This window comes from Stylophora pistillata, chromosome 11, assembly GCF_964205215.1.
Source record: "Stylophora pistillata chromosome 11, jaStyPist1.2, whole genome shotgun sequence".
NCBI lineage: Eukaryota > Metazoa > Cnidaria > Anthozoa > Scleractinia > Pocilloporidae > Stylophora > Stylophora pistillata.
The window spans coordinates 24487777-24502260 of NC_142529.1; the positions used below are offsets into that span (position 1 = coordinate 24487777).

At 37.5% G+C, this 14484-nt stretch overlaps 1 protein-coding gene across 4 annotated transcripts; it reads left to right on the forward strand.

Annotated features, from left to right (window-relative positions):
* The first annotated feature begins 10697 nt into the window (after window positions 1-10697).
* Window positions 10698-14284, forward strand: LOC148720766 (melanocyte-stimulating hormone receptor-like). 4 transcript variants are annotated; one of them, XM_088738862.1, is made up of 2 exons: window positions 10698-11192; window positions 12083-14284. In XM_088738862.1, exon 2 carries the CDS (start codon window positions 12118-12120, stop codon window positions 13069-13071), a length of 954 nt encoding a protein of 317 aa, XP_088594988.1. In that variant the 5' UTR covers window positions 10698-11192; window positions 12083-12117; the 3' UTR covers window positions 13072-14284. The 4 variants fall into 4 exon arrangements, with proteins under 4 accessions (XP_088594988.1, XP_088594991.1, XP_088594990.1 ...); XM_088738865.1 differs by lacking the exon at window positions 10698-11192 and adding an exon at window positions 11226-11390; XM_088738864.1 differs by lacking the exon at window positions 10698-11192 and adding an exon at window positions 11539-11725.
* Window positions 14285-14484: the final 200 nt, after the last annotated feature.

Consider the following 14484-nt stretch of genomic DNA (forward strand, 5'->3'; position numbering starts at 1 on the left):
GATACAAAGAGATTGTAACTCTGAGGCGCACGTATATCATTCTAGCAATCATTTGGGTCTTATCTCCAGTCCCTGGTTTATTTTTTCATCTCGATTTCCGGATAACGTTTTGGTATTACTTTATTAGTACCGTCTTGCCTGGTTATATCAATCGCCTCGTACACAAAGATTTTCCACATCCTCAGGCTCAAGAACAAGATCACGTTCAACAACAGCCGAACCAACCAAATGCACTGAACATGGCGCGATACAAAAAGGCAGTTTACAGTGCAATTTTGGTGTACTTAGCATTAGTTTTCTGTTATGTACCAATTTTCACAGTGGAAATTGTTATCGCTTTTAGTAAAAACCCATCTCCGAATTTCATCATACTCAGAGGGATAGCTGTTGTCGCAGCTCTCTTTAACTCCACATTAAACCCGTTCCTTTACTGCTGGAGGATCAGTGAGGTCAGACAAGCAGTAAAGCAGACAATCAGACAAGCAGCCTGCTTTGCATAGGGTTGACTTTGTTTAGACGCTTGGATGAAGCTGTTTAAAAATACTGCTGTAAAGAGAGAGTAGAAGATATGCCATTTGATCAAAGGAGTAAGGAAAAGTATAGATAGCACGTTGTATTTAAATCAGCTTAAGAAGAACTTTCAGGTAAAAAATAGCAGTTTTGTAACCACAATATAAGAATAACATGTCTCCTCACATATTTATTACGAAGTAGTAAGAGTTATTATTTTGTAATCAAAATGCGCTTAGGACTTTGCCACGTTATCAAAACTGGATGAGATATGACGGTCAATTTAGCTCAGAAACATGGTTTGATGCTAACGTGCTGCTAAAGGAATCATAGTGTTTACAACGAAACTTGTAAAGATGTGGACTTTGTCAATATGTGTTCAAATATACTGAGGTAAATGCTTAGAAAAAAGGTTTATCATCAATATTTAACATGGAGTTATTGTTTGAGACCAATACAAGATTAGCTCCATTTCAGTATGTTACCAGCATCAATTTAGACTGTTTATCGAGTGCAAACTTATATTTCTTTAGAGCCTATTCATAAATTTCTTTGCGCAAGTAACGTTAAAAGTATTTTTAGTACAAATTCGATCGATGATATTTAAGAAGATGTCGTGAGGCTATCACATGGCATGTAAATAAAGCTGGTCTTGTGAGAAAACACTCTTTCATTTTAATGTCAATTGGATACAAAACCTGTCAAAACTCGCTCAGGTAAAACTACAGATCGCTCCTAATTAACTTAGAGACGCACATATATCATTATAGGTTTCGTTTGGGTTTTATCTCAAGTAGCTGTTTTTTCCGTCTCAATTGCAGTGTAACCCTTAGATGCGACTTTAATTTATATTTATACCATCTCGCCTGGTAATCTTAATCGACTCGTACCCAAAGAACTTACGCGCATTTAGTCATCATCAGGCTTACGCACATCACCATGTTCAGCAACAACCAAATGCACTAAACATGGCGTGATACAGAAAGGCAATGCACTGTGGATGCATTTAGTTTTGGTTGCCTGTTATGTATCAAATATTACAGTGGAAATTTTTATCATTTCAGTAAAAACTAATTTGCGAATTTCATCATAATCAGGAGGAAAGGGAAATGAATTAGTTTTCTTTAACTCCACTGTTTAAACTCCTTTATTTGAATGCTGGAAGATCAAAGAGATAAGACAAGCAGTAAATTAAAGCAGACAATCAGACAAGCAGTCTGCTTTGCCTAGGGGTAGACCTTGTTTCGACGTTTGCATGATTAAAAAATCACGGTTGAGAGAAGAGCCGTATGACATGTGATAAAAAGAGTAACGATTACAACGAAGATCTACTTCGAAATAGTATATTGTATTCGAATTATCTAAAGAACAACTGACAGGTGAAAAATTGTAGCTCGGTAGCCATAATCAAACAACACCATGTTTAATTCGCGCATTTGTACTGAAGTAGTAAAGGCTATTGTCATTTTGGAATTACAATGCTCTAAGGATTCTGCTATGTTATCAAAACTGAATGAAATGTGTTAACATGTTATTACAGGAGCCAGGAACTCGATTTTGTCATAATTAGGAACTTTTCATAATGTTATAACGAAACCATATAGCAATGTGGACTTTGTTAACATCTGTTTAACAAATTGTCCGTGAGTTTTCCATTGTCTATCATCTTATTGACGTCAACAATGCTCAAATCTAAAGTGAAACCAAGAGGTCTGAGGAGAAACACTTGACTGCGTCTCGCGTTTCTTCCTACACTCCTTTCGTGCTTAGCCGCTTTCTGCGTGCTTTTGAACAGAACAGCGCACAGTCAAGGCTTCTCTATTTGTTAAATTGACGATAGTTCTTGTTCAACGAACGCACTTGAATATCTACAGTTATTGTAAAATAAAGTATGCTGAAATCAGTATTGTGAAAAGGAGATTATTATCGTTTTTTTCGTGAAGAGATATCATTTAGGACCTATCGAATTGCAAACTATAACAAAGAAAGTTACAATAAGGGACCGCTCATTTATTAGAAGGAGGGATGGGGGACGGGCTGGTGTAAACTGGGTAGGAGTCATATCTTTTTGTGCACCTGAAAATGGAGGCTTGCATAAAAATGTGCAACCATTTCTGAGGGGCCATGTATTTTTGTGCATTCCAAATTCCACTCCCGACACAAAAAAGAAACAACACTGAAGGAGTTAATAACAAGTCAAATATGATTTATTATCAAAATGATGGCATAGCAAACCAGCATAACATGGTGTATAGCAGTCTTCCAACGTTGGAAAAAATAATTCATGTATTACTTAGTATTACTCAGTGTCACTGTCCTCTGATTCACTGTTTGAAGAGCTGATAGAGGGAAAGTACTCTTCAACTAGTGTACAAGCTCGATTACTTATAAGCTTTCTTTCCATCATTTGTTTTAGCCAGTGAATTTGTGTCCCTTTTAAGGATATTAGAACAATCACATTGACTTCCTTAACTGGAATCTCACCATCAGACAGTAGTTTGGAGATTAAACCAAAATTCTCTTCTCGTCCAGCATTTCTCTTCTGTGCCTTTCTCTTATTTTCTCTATTTGCCTTAAATAGTTCGGTGAGTTTTATAAATAATAAATAAACAAATACTTTATTTACCCACGTATCACTTAAGAGCTCGTTCAAAACGTAAATGTGAAACTAATTACAAATAATGAGCTAATAAGAACTAATATTAAAAGATAAAAGTATTGAAAAGCTATATTTTATCTAATTTATATGTACTATATAATTATTAAGCGAAAGTGCGTTAAAAATCGAGTTAAAGCCTCGCCATAAAAGAATACAACGCGCGCCTAAAAGCGGCCAAGTCCGGACATTCCCTGGCTCTCGTAGGCAAACCATTCCAAAGCTTAGTAGTTAAATATGACCATGACCTATGCATGTATTTTAAGTTGAGCGATGGCAGCATAAGGCGTGTGCCATACCCCATTAGGTTTTAATTCACATTTAAAACGTTAAAAAACTTACTAAGATATTCCGGTCCTTGTCCTCTTAAACATTTATATTAAATAACTAATGACTGGATTTGCCTCCGTGTCTCTCGGTTTTGTAATTTAGCTAAATTTAGGAGAAAACCATAAAACACTGAGCTTGAATACCCTAGGATAGTCCTTAGAATGTAGTAATTAGTGTCCTCTAACTTGTTTTTGAGCCCATTACTCATTCCTATCAGGAGTGGGCTACAGTACTCTAACTTTGCTTTGTAAAGGCGAATCGTAACATCTTGTGGTATAAACTTACGCAGCTTACTCGTGGCAACTGCCTTAGCACATGCCTTCTTAAGTTGTACTTGTATGTAGGGCTTAAATTTTTTATTTAAGTTGTACTGAAACTGTTTCTGTGAACATTCTTCCCACGTGTTTGTTTACAGACGGACATTAGCTAGTTAAACATGAAATCTGTTTTTACTGGGAAATTTTAACCCACTAATAACTCGGAAGATTTAAATTACAAATCCGCGTAATGACAGAATGTTGTAATCCTGGTAATTCAACGTGCTTGTGTTTTCGCTTTCGTTGCTCAATCGGGACTGAGCTTGTCGAGGGTGACGCATGTGGCATAAAAAATTGGTATTGAAGAACTGCTGGTTGCCCGTATGCGGGAATTAGGGACTTTAAGCAACGAGAGCGGGGACGGCGACGGGACTCCAAAACTCGCATAAGAATGGGGAGAGAACGCCGTCGTGGCGGGAATTTCTAAACAGTTGAGCAGCCATTACAAAACGCCGCTCATTATGTCTTTGAAAGAAGTTCGAAATCAACACAGTGATGGTTTGATAAACGATGAGGAACTTCTACTCCTGTACGATTTAAACAGGTCCGATAATGTCGATCTTCCGTATAATTCTTATCCTGGTTTTGACTTCGATGATTTAGAAGACGACGAGTGCCGTTCAGAATTTCGCTTCTACAAGAACGACTTACCATTTCTAGCTGAAGTATTGGGGATTCCTGAGGTAGTGGAATGCTATCAAAGAAGTATCTGTAGTGGATTGGAGGCTCTTTGCATTTTTCTAAAGAGACATTCGATATTCAGACATGATAGCTCGCTTTGGGAAGCCTGTTCCAGTGTTGTGCATGATATTTTTCCTTATTTTAAAAGTGCATTGGATTATTTTCACCTTCACAATCTCGAACATATTTACAAGCGATACACAGTCAAAAAATTTAAAGTTTTTGTTGCAGTAAATGCAGATTGTGGAGTTAAACGAACCACTGGATTCGCCTTCAAAAAAAGGCTCTGCCGTTGTGATGTTGAACTCAAAAATACGTTATAAAACCTAATAATCAGTATCATAATCCTACAAAGTAAATTGGAAGAATATTCTCGTAAGATGTTTGTTGTGCTGGAAGATAAAAAAACCAAAACGGCTACAGAAGTTGTAGTACTGTCTCCACTTTTAAATCTGGCAAGAATATCTTCTTTGTCAAACTGTTTGACTTTTGAGTGATTCTCAGCGGATAATTTTCGATTGATATCAGTGTGAGCAAAGCTTATTTACATTACAATTTCTTGCTTCCATGTTCGTCAATGGTGTAAGTCTCGACGTTCTGTTTAAAAACAAACCATCAATTTTAAGAATAATCTCACTTTATGATAGAAAAAGGCGATGAAAGTTCTTTTTGATTGTCTCCTGGGATTATTTAACGTTTAGATAGCAGAGAAAGGAATGCTCAGGTCGATAGCAAAGAAAGGAATACTCCCGTTTTCGGCCAACGTAAAATTGACTCGTTTCACGTCGGGCCTAAACGCAGAACGTCAAACTTTTTCCCGCCAGTCATGCGCAGATAGTTATTTGGATTTTCCCTGAGAGCCTGCGGTCCCCGTCGCCGTCTCCATTCTCGTTGCTTAAAGTCCCTATTGATTTTGCATGCCGACGTTGTGAAACAGGTGAGGCCCTGGACGAGGGATCTGGGCTTCCAACGGGTCCGGAGGAATTATAAAACGGCGAAGGAATTGGGAAGTGTTCCATGTTTGTAAGCATACAAGGTTTTGTTCCGAAAAAACCACGAGGCAAGCGTCTGGAAAATAATTTTATCAGATTGTTTGGCAGGTATCTGTCACTACACGCGATGCGATTGGCTGCGGTATTTGTCGGTACAAGTTAAATCATCTTGCGAGGTAGCATAAGTCTGCGTGAGTTTCCTGTCGTAAAGGCGAGAAAATCCGTTGTTTTTCCTCGTGAAAACAGTTGGCATTGTTAACTCGCTAAACACTAGACAAAGTGTTTTCACTGTATTTCCGGACTTTTCTGACTTTATGTGGTTAAAATTGTCCTAGTGAGAACACAACCTGTACGGTACAGACTCGAAGGGGAGCCACATCATGTTATGCAGTAGCAGGAACAGGCCCACGGGAAATTATGTATAGGAGAATTAAAATGCACCACCCACCTTCTAATAAATGACTGGTCCCAAAAAAATGATTTGAAAAACTAGCTATAACCTGCTTGATGTGACTAGCTGTTTATAGAATGTTCTTGATGATGATGATTATGATGAAACTTTATTTATGTGTCAGTTAGGGATCTAGCTCCTGACTAGCAAGGTGCTAATTGGTCACACAAAGTGTGATGCGATCGTCCGGGTGAGTGTAGCCCTGAGAAGGACTGTTGTCGACGGTGGTGACTGACGTTTCGGCAACCTGCGTGGAAGTTATCATCACAATAAAGTGAATAGTTGTTATCAGTAGAATGTTCTTCCGGTCAGGTTGTCGTCCCAACGTCAGTCACCAGTCCTTCTAAGGACTATACTCACTCGGACGATCGCACTACACTTTCACATGTTACCTCCAGGTTCAAACCATTTACTGCATTACAGTGTGTTACAAACGTCACTGAAAAGACTGTTAATCGAGTAAAAAGTCATATTTCTCAAAATTTTATTCATAGATTTCTTTGCGGAAGTAATTCTGAAAGCCCTTTATCGCAAAATTCTAATATTCAAAATGCGAGGCTGTCACAGTCCGTGCACATACAGCTTGTCTTGTAAGAAAACATTCTCTCATTTTATTACAACGATCGACTAGTCCATTTCCTAATTACCCTTGACCTCATTTTCAAAACGAGTCTTGGTGCTCATCCTTTCATAGGATAATAAGTTTTCATTCACATGTAAATTAAACTCATTTTCACAAGAATGGTTGAGCACCAGGCCTCGTTTTGAAAAAGAGGCCAAGGGGAATTCGGAAATGGGCTATTCAAAAGCTGCTAACACCCGCTCTTAAAAACTGAACACCGTTTGTCATGAATTCTGTCTGTATGAGACAAACACAGTGAATTGTCTAGCTTAAATATGTTTACTTTAAGGAAAAAGGGTAAATAGAGAATAAAAGAGGTGTTGTTACTTACCTGTCTTTGATCCTTTTGAAATTTCGATCGAATTTGAAATGAAGATATAAAGACTGGAAGAGTTGGTGAAAATCACTTGGCAATAGACATTGGTTTTGAGTAATACTGTCACACTTTTCGAATTCCTTCATTTCAGCGTTTTAGGTAACTGCTTTTAGTTTGGCAAAGCTGACAGAGAACATTAGTCGCCTCGAGTTCATCGCAATGAAATCAATATGGGACAATTTCATCTTTTTATGGTGAAAAAAACAATTATAACACCCACGAATTGATGTCTGATATTTGATGTTAATGGGCACCATAATCTACACTATGCCGTCAAACCCGATACCAGTATGGAGAGTTCTCGCTAACGGAACTTTTAATTACTAAAACTTCACCCTATGTTGTAAATAGCTGAAGATGATTCGCAGGATAATAATTAGCCCAAGTGAAGGAGAATTTGTTTTGTCAATGGTGCTTGAAGTAAACTGTTTACCGCTAGATCTACTTTCAGACTTTTTAAAGGCACGCATGCAAAGGTCACTACAGTTTGATGGGTACAGACCATGATGTTATCTTAGTTCCAGTCAGGTGCGACACGCAGAGAACAAAGAAAAAATATCAAATATTTTCTAGAGGTAACTATGCAGCTGTAACCACAAAGTTATTTTAAATAGTTTTATGTATTCAGTTTTCTGTTCTTACCAGTACCGATTGACGTTTTCGAAAGAGACTTTTTACATTTAATCAAGATAATTTATGGCGTCCCAAGTTTGCGTAAACTAGATCAAAAGTCGATAAACTACTTTAGTATAGTTTCAGAGTTGAGCAAAGAGTTTCCAGCAGTCTGGTTGGTCGAGCGGCTCCTTATATGAAGCTATATAAACCGCTCCGCGCAGTTTATATAAAATGTTAAACTAAAATGTCATAAATGTTACTAAAATGTTATGATTTTAGAGATTTCTCTGTTGTTCAGCTCTGAAAATATACTAAAACAATTATTCGCCTCAGGTTCGGTGAATATTGTCGAATAATCCCCTCGACTTCGTCTCGGGGATTATTCGACGATATTCACCTCGCCTTCGGCGAATAATTGTTAAATATTAACAACTGATTCCTCGTTGTTTTTAAGGATCATCTGCAAAAGAGTAGAAAGTGTAAAGAAAGATGATGGTGGCAGCAAATGTAACGGAAAGTAGAATACAGACGAAAACGTTTAACGGATGGTATTACTTTCCCTTTTGGGTAGATGAATTAAAACAATTGTCCCTTTCATTCGTAGCTGTCAACATTCTCCTCTCCATCACAGCATTTCTTGGATATTCTCTTATCCTTGTTGCCCTTCACAAAGAATCTTCCCTGCATCCGCCGTCCAAACTCTTGTATTGTTGTCTGGCCATAACTGATATTTTTGATTGGTCCGGTTACTCAGCCCCTCTTTGCCACCTATTGGGTGTCTGTGGTTTATAAGCACTGGAGTCTTTGTCGATACACACTCGACACAACCGCCGTGACAGCCTGTGTGTATTACCATTTTGCCTGGTAATATCAGTCGCATCGTACACAAAAATTTTCTTTGCTCTCAGTCATCATGAGGCTCAAGTACAAGATCACGTTCAACAACAGCCGAACCAACCAAATGCACTGAACATGACGCGATGCAAAAAGGCAGTTTACAGTGCAATTTTGGTGCAGTTAGCATTAGTTTTCTGTTATGTACCAATTTTCACAGTGGAAATAGTCATCACTTTTAGTAAAAACGGATCTCCGAATTTCATCATACTCAGAGACAGCTGTCGCAGCTCTCTTTAACTCCACCTTAAACCCGTTCCTTTACTGCTGGAGGATCAGTGAGGTAAGACAAGCAGTAAAGCAGACAATCAGACAAGCAGCCTGCTGTGCATAGGGAAAATTTTGTTTCCACGCATGGATGAAGCTTTTTAAAAATACGGCTGTAAGGAGAGAGTAGAATATATTCCATTTGATAAAAAGAGTAAGGAAAACTATAGATAGCCCGTTGTATTTCAATTATCTTAAGAAGAACTGTCAAGTAAAAAAATAGCAGTTTTGTAACCAAAATAAAAGAATAATATGTTTCTCATTTGCATATTTATTACGACGTGGTGAGAGTTATTATTTTTTCATCAGAATGCGCTTAGGACTTTGCTATGTTATCAAAACTGGATGAGATATATCAATGCAACTTAGCTCAGAAATATGGTTTGATGCTAACGTGCTGTTAAAGGAATCATAGTGTTTATAACGGAACTGTGTAAAGATGTGGACTTCGTCGATATGTATTCAAATATACTGAAGGAAATGCTTAGAATAAAGGTTTATCATCACTATTTAACATGGAGTTATCGTTTGAGACCAATACAAGATTAGCTGCATTTCAGTATGTTACCAGCATCCATTAATACTCTGTTTATCGAGTGCAGACTTATATTTGTTTAAAGCCTATTCATCAATTTCTTTGCGCAAGTAATTTCAAAAGCACTTTTATTGCAAATTCGATCGAATATTCAAGATGTCGTGAGGCTATCACATGGCATGTAAATACAGCTGGTCTTGTGAGAAAACAATCTTTCATTTTAATATCAATTGAATAAAAAACTTGTCAAAACTCGCTCCAGAAAAACTAAAGATCCCTCCTAATTAACTTTGAGACGCACATATATCATTCTAGGTTTCGTTTGGGTTTTATCTTAAGTTGCTGGTTTATTTTTTTATCTCAATTACCGTGTAACCCTTAGATGCGACTTTAATTTATATTTATACCATCTTGCCTGGTAATCTTAAACGCTTCGTACCCAAAGAATTTGCGCGCATTTAGTCATCATCAGGCTCACACACATCACCATGTTCAACAACAACCAAATGCACTAAACATGGCGTGATACAAAAAGGCAATGCACTGTGGATGCATTTAGCTTTGGTTACTTGTTATATACCAAATATTACAGTGGAAATTTTTATCATTTTGGTAAAAACCAATTTGCGAATTTCATCCTAATCAGGGAGAAAGGAAAATGAATAAGTTTTCTTTAACGCCACTGTTTAAACCAGTAAATTACAGCACACAATCAGACAAGCAGTCTGCTTTGCCTAGGAGTAGACCTTGTCTCGACGCTTCCATGATCAAAAATTTACGGTTGAGAGGGGAACATATAGCATCTGATAAAAAGAGTAACGGCAACGACGCAGAGCAACTTCGAAATAGTATGTTGTATTCGAATTATCTAAAGAACAACTGACAGGTGAAAAATTGTAGCTCGGTGGCCACATCCAAACAACACCATGTCTCCAATTCGCGCATTTCTAATGAAGTAGTGAAGGCTACTGTCATTTTGGAATTACAGTGCTCTTAGGATTCTGCTATATTATCAAAACTGGATGGAATGTGTTAACATGTTGTTACCATGCCAGGAACTCGATTTTGTCATAATTAGGAACTTTTCATAATGTTTGTAACGAATCTATAATATAAAGATGTGGACTTTTTTAACATCTGTTTAACAAAATATCCATGAGTTTTCCATTGTCTATCACTTTATTGACGTCAACAATGTTCAAAACTAAAGGGAAACCAAGAGGTCTGGGGAGAAACACTCGACACATCTTGTGTTTCTCCCTATACTCCTCTCGTGCCTACCCGCTTCCTGCGTGCTTTTCAACACCGGAACAGAGCACAGTCTATGCTTCTCTGTTTGTTCAATTGACGATAGCTCTTCAACGAGCGCACTTGAATATCTACAGTTATTGTAAAATAAAATCTGCTGAAGTCAGTATTGTGAAAAGAAGATCATCATCTTTTTTTCATAAAGAGATATCGTTTGAGACCTGTCAAATATGCAAACTATAACGAAGAAAATTATGATAAAAATAATGAAAGCTAGTTATAACCTGGTTGATATGACTAGCTGTTTACAGTGTGTTACCAGCATCAAATCTCACTGAAAAGACTGTTAATCGAGTGGAAAAATTATATTCCTCAATACCCTATTCACAGATTATTTTGTGCCAGTAGTATTACTGAAAAGCACTAACTTATTACCTAATTCAAATATTCAAGATGTGAGGCTATCACAGGCCGTGTACTTACAGCTTGTCTCGTGAGAAAACATTCTCTCATTTTATTGATAACAATCGAATTCAAAAGCTGCTAACACCCCGCTCTTAAAAACTCAGCATCGCTTCTAATGAATTCTGTCTGTATGAGACAAACACATTGAATTTTCTTGCTTAAGGGTGTTTTATTTAAGAAAAGAGGGTAATAGAGATGAAAGAAGTTGCAAAATTAAGGTTACGTTACAAATGGTATGGTAACCGTGTAATGTTGTGCTTGGTAGAGTGAGGTTATTCGCCTTTCTTTGATCGTTTTGAAATTTCCATCGAATTTGAATTGAGGATATAGAAACTGGAAGAGTTAGTTGGTGAACGTAAATTAGCCATGAAGATATTAGTTTTAAGTAATATCGTCACACTTCTCGAATTTTCTCGCTTCAGAGTTTTTAGGTAATTCTGTTTTTGCTTTTAGTTTGGCAAAGCTGACAGAGATCATTAGTCGCCTGGAGTTTATCGCAATGAAATGACAATCAATGCATGACAGTTTTATCTTTTTATGTGAACAGACAATTATAACACCTACGAATGGACGTTTTCTCGGTAAATTTACCATTAATGCGCACTAAAATCTAAATTAATACGTCGAGCCATACAAAAATGGAGAGTTTTTGTTAAGAGAATTATTTACTATTAAACTTCACTCTATATTGTAAATAGCTGAAGATGATTCGCAGGAAAGTAATTGCCCCAAGGGAAGGAAACTTGTATTGTCGGTGGTGTTTGAGGTAAACTGTTAACGCCAGACCTACTTTCAGACGGCTTCTTTAGGGCATAAAGACAGAGGTCAATGCAGTCTGATGGGTAGAGAGCATGCTATTATCTTAAATTTCCAGTCAGGTGCGACATGCAGAGAACAGAGACAAAAATTTAAATACTTTTTTGGCGTTACTATGCATCTGTAACCACAACTTTATTTTGAATAGTTTTATGTATTGAGTTTTCTACTTTTACCAATACCGATTAGCGTTTTCAAAATGGGCTTTTTACTTTTAAAGATAGTTCATGGCGTCTCAAGTTTGCGTAACGTATATCAAAAATCGATAAAGCACCATATTAACAACTGATTCTTCGTTGTTTTTAAGGATCATCTGCAAAAGATTATAAAGAGTAAAGAACGATGATGGCGGCAGCAAATGTAACGGAGAATGGAACACAGACGAAAATATTTAAAGGATCAGAATGCTCCCCCCTTTGGGTAGGTGAATTAAAACAACAGTCCATCTCATTCACAGCTGTCAACATTCTCCTCTCCATCACAGCATTTCTTGGGAATTCACTTATCCTTGTTGCCCTTCATAAAGAATCTTCCCTTCATCCGGCATCCAAACTCTTGTATCGTTGTCTGGCCACAACTGACCTGTTGGTTGGTCTGGTTACTCAGCCTCTCTATGCCACCTATTGGATGTCCGTGGTTCACGAACACTGGAGTCTTTGTCAATACTCAATTAAAGCAACTCGCGTAACAGGCCTTGCGTTATGTTTCGTTTCTTTGTTAACGATGACGGCCATAAGCGTGGACAGACTTCTCGCCATGCTGTTGGGACTCAGATACAAAGAAATTGTAACTTTGAGGCGCACGCATATCATTTTAGCTATCATTTGGGTTTTATCTTTAGTCACTGGTTTTTCTTTTTTTTTTCCTTTCAATTACCCTAGAATCCCTTGGTGCAGACCTATAATTATATCATCTTGCCTGGTAATCTCAATCGCCTTATACACAAAGATATTTTTTGCTCTCAATCGTCATCAGGCTCAAGTACGTTATCCACATCAAGATCAACATCAGACGAGTCAACCAAATGCACTGAACACGGTGCGATACAAAAAGGCGGTGTACGGTGCACTGTGGGTGCAGTTAGCATTAGTTTTCTGTTATGCACCAAGTTTTACAGTGGAAATTGTTATCATTTTTAGCAGAAACCGATCTCAGAATCTCATCATACTCAGGGGAATGGCAAATGTCATGGTTCTCTTTAACTCTACTTTAAACCCGTTCCTTTACTGCTGGAGGATTAGTGGGGTGAGACAAGCAGTAAAGCAGACAATCAGACAAGTAGTCTCTCTGGCATAAGTCAATTTCTACTTAGACGGCTGCATGTCCTGTTTTTTTTTAAAGCTGATTTTAAAATGTCGGCTGTCAGGATAGAGGAAAGGTGATGGAAATTTAGAGCCACTTATAAATAGTGTATTGCATTCAAATGCTCTGAAGAACAATTGACAGGTGAAAAATAGCATTAAATCGTTTAGTAACTATAACAGGAGAATGAACCCTGTGGCGAAATATTTTAGTATGCTTTTTTATTCATGCAGATTACCCCAAGTAGCCTAGTCTGTACGTCTAAGGAATGATAAAACATAAATTCAATGAAAAGGCTAGCTAGGCTTAATTACATGAGTACGAAATAGTACTGAGCAGGCCTTAATTAGTGAAGATGCTTAAGCAGAATGCGCTCAGGATTCTGCCATGCTCACAAAACTGGATGAGATATGTCATGTCAGCTCAGAAGGATGGTTTAGAGATAAAGTAGTGTTACAGGAGCCAGGGGCTCCATTTTGTCACGATTACGGTCATTTCTGAACAATGTCCCGCGGTCTTTTCTTAAACTCCTTTTATCGAATTGGTATACAGTAGAAAATATCCAAATTTACCCTTCACTAGACCGTGCTCGACCCACATGTTACTCCTGGGCCCCGTTTCTAGAAGGTTTTCCCGGTAACTTGTAGGGCCCGTAAAGCTGGTCTGTTTTCATTCAAACGGGAGTTTCAAAATTTATACAAAAAAACAATTTGAGCTAAAGATACAAAATGGAGCCGTCAGGGAGCCAGAGAGGGGCTCCTCTGTTTTTCAAATTCTGATTCTAATATGTAGCTTTAGGCCTATTAATTTGGCGGAACTTTTTGAATCGAGCCCGGGCCACAGCTGTGGAAGGTACGCGCTCTCAACTCTGCGCATTTCCCGCTTCCCATATATAAGTCATCGTAAGCACGGCAAATTTTATCAATAAAATAAGAATCATGTAAAATTGGTTAGCAAGTTTCAAAAATTCGTAATCATCGTGATTTCTAGACATTTCAGAGTTATGTCCTGGATACTCCAAAATTTTCATTTCTTTTCTTTGTTATGTTGAGTTATTAGCTATGCAATACTGATTCTGATCTATAAATAGAATATGACACTTAAAATGTCTCAGCCTTTTTGGGCTATTTACATATGCGGAGCTTTTATTTAGCTGCTGTTGTTATCATTCGATAAGCTCTCAATAAAGCTGTGATAACGACTGCGATTGAGTACAAAACATATTTTCTCTAGGCCAGTAATGGAGCAACTTACTACCGGAGAAAAATGGAGAGTTCGACATGATGAATATAATCACCTGTTGTAGATATAACAACTTTCATTGTTTACGACAGAACTGTTTTGCTATCAAATAATTACTCAGCAAAAAAATATTCACTTACCTCTTAGATAAGTTCATAAAGCAAA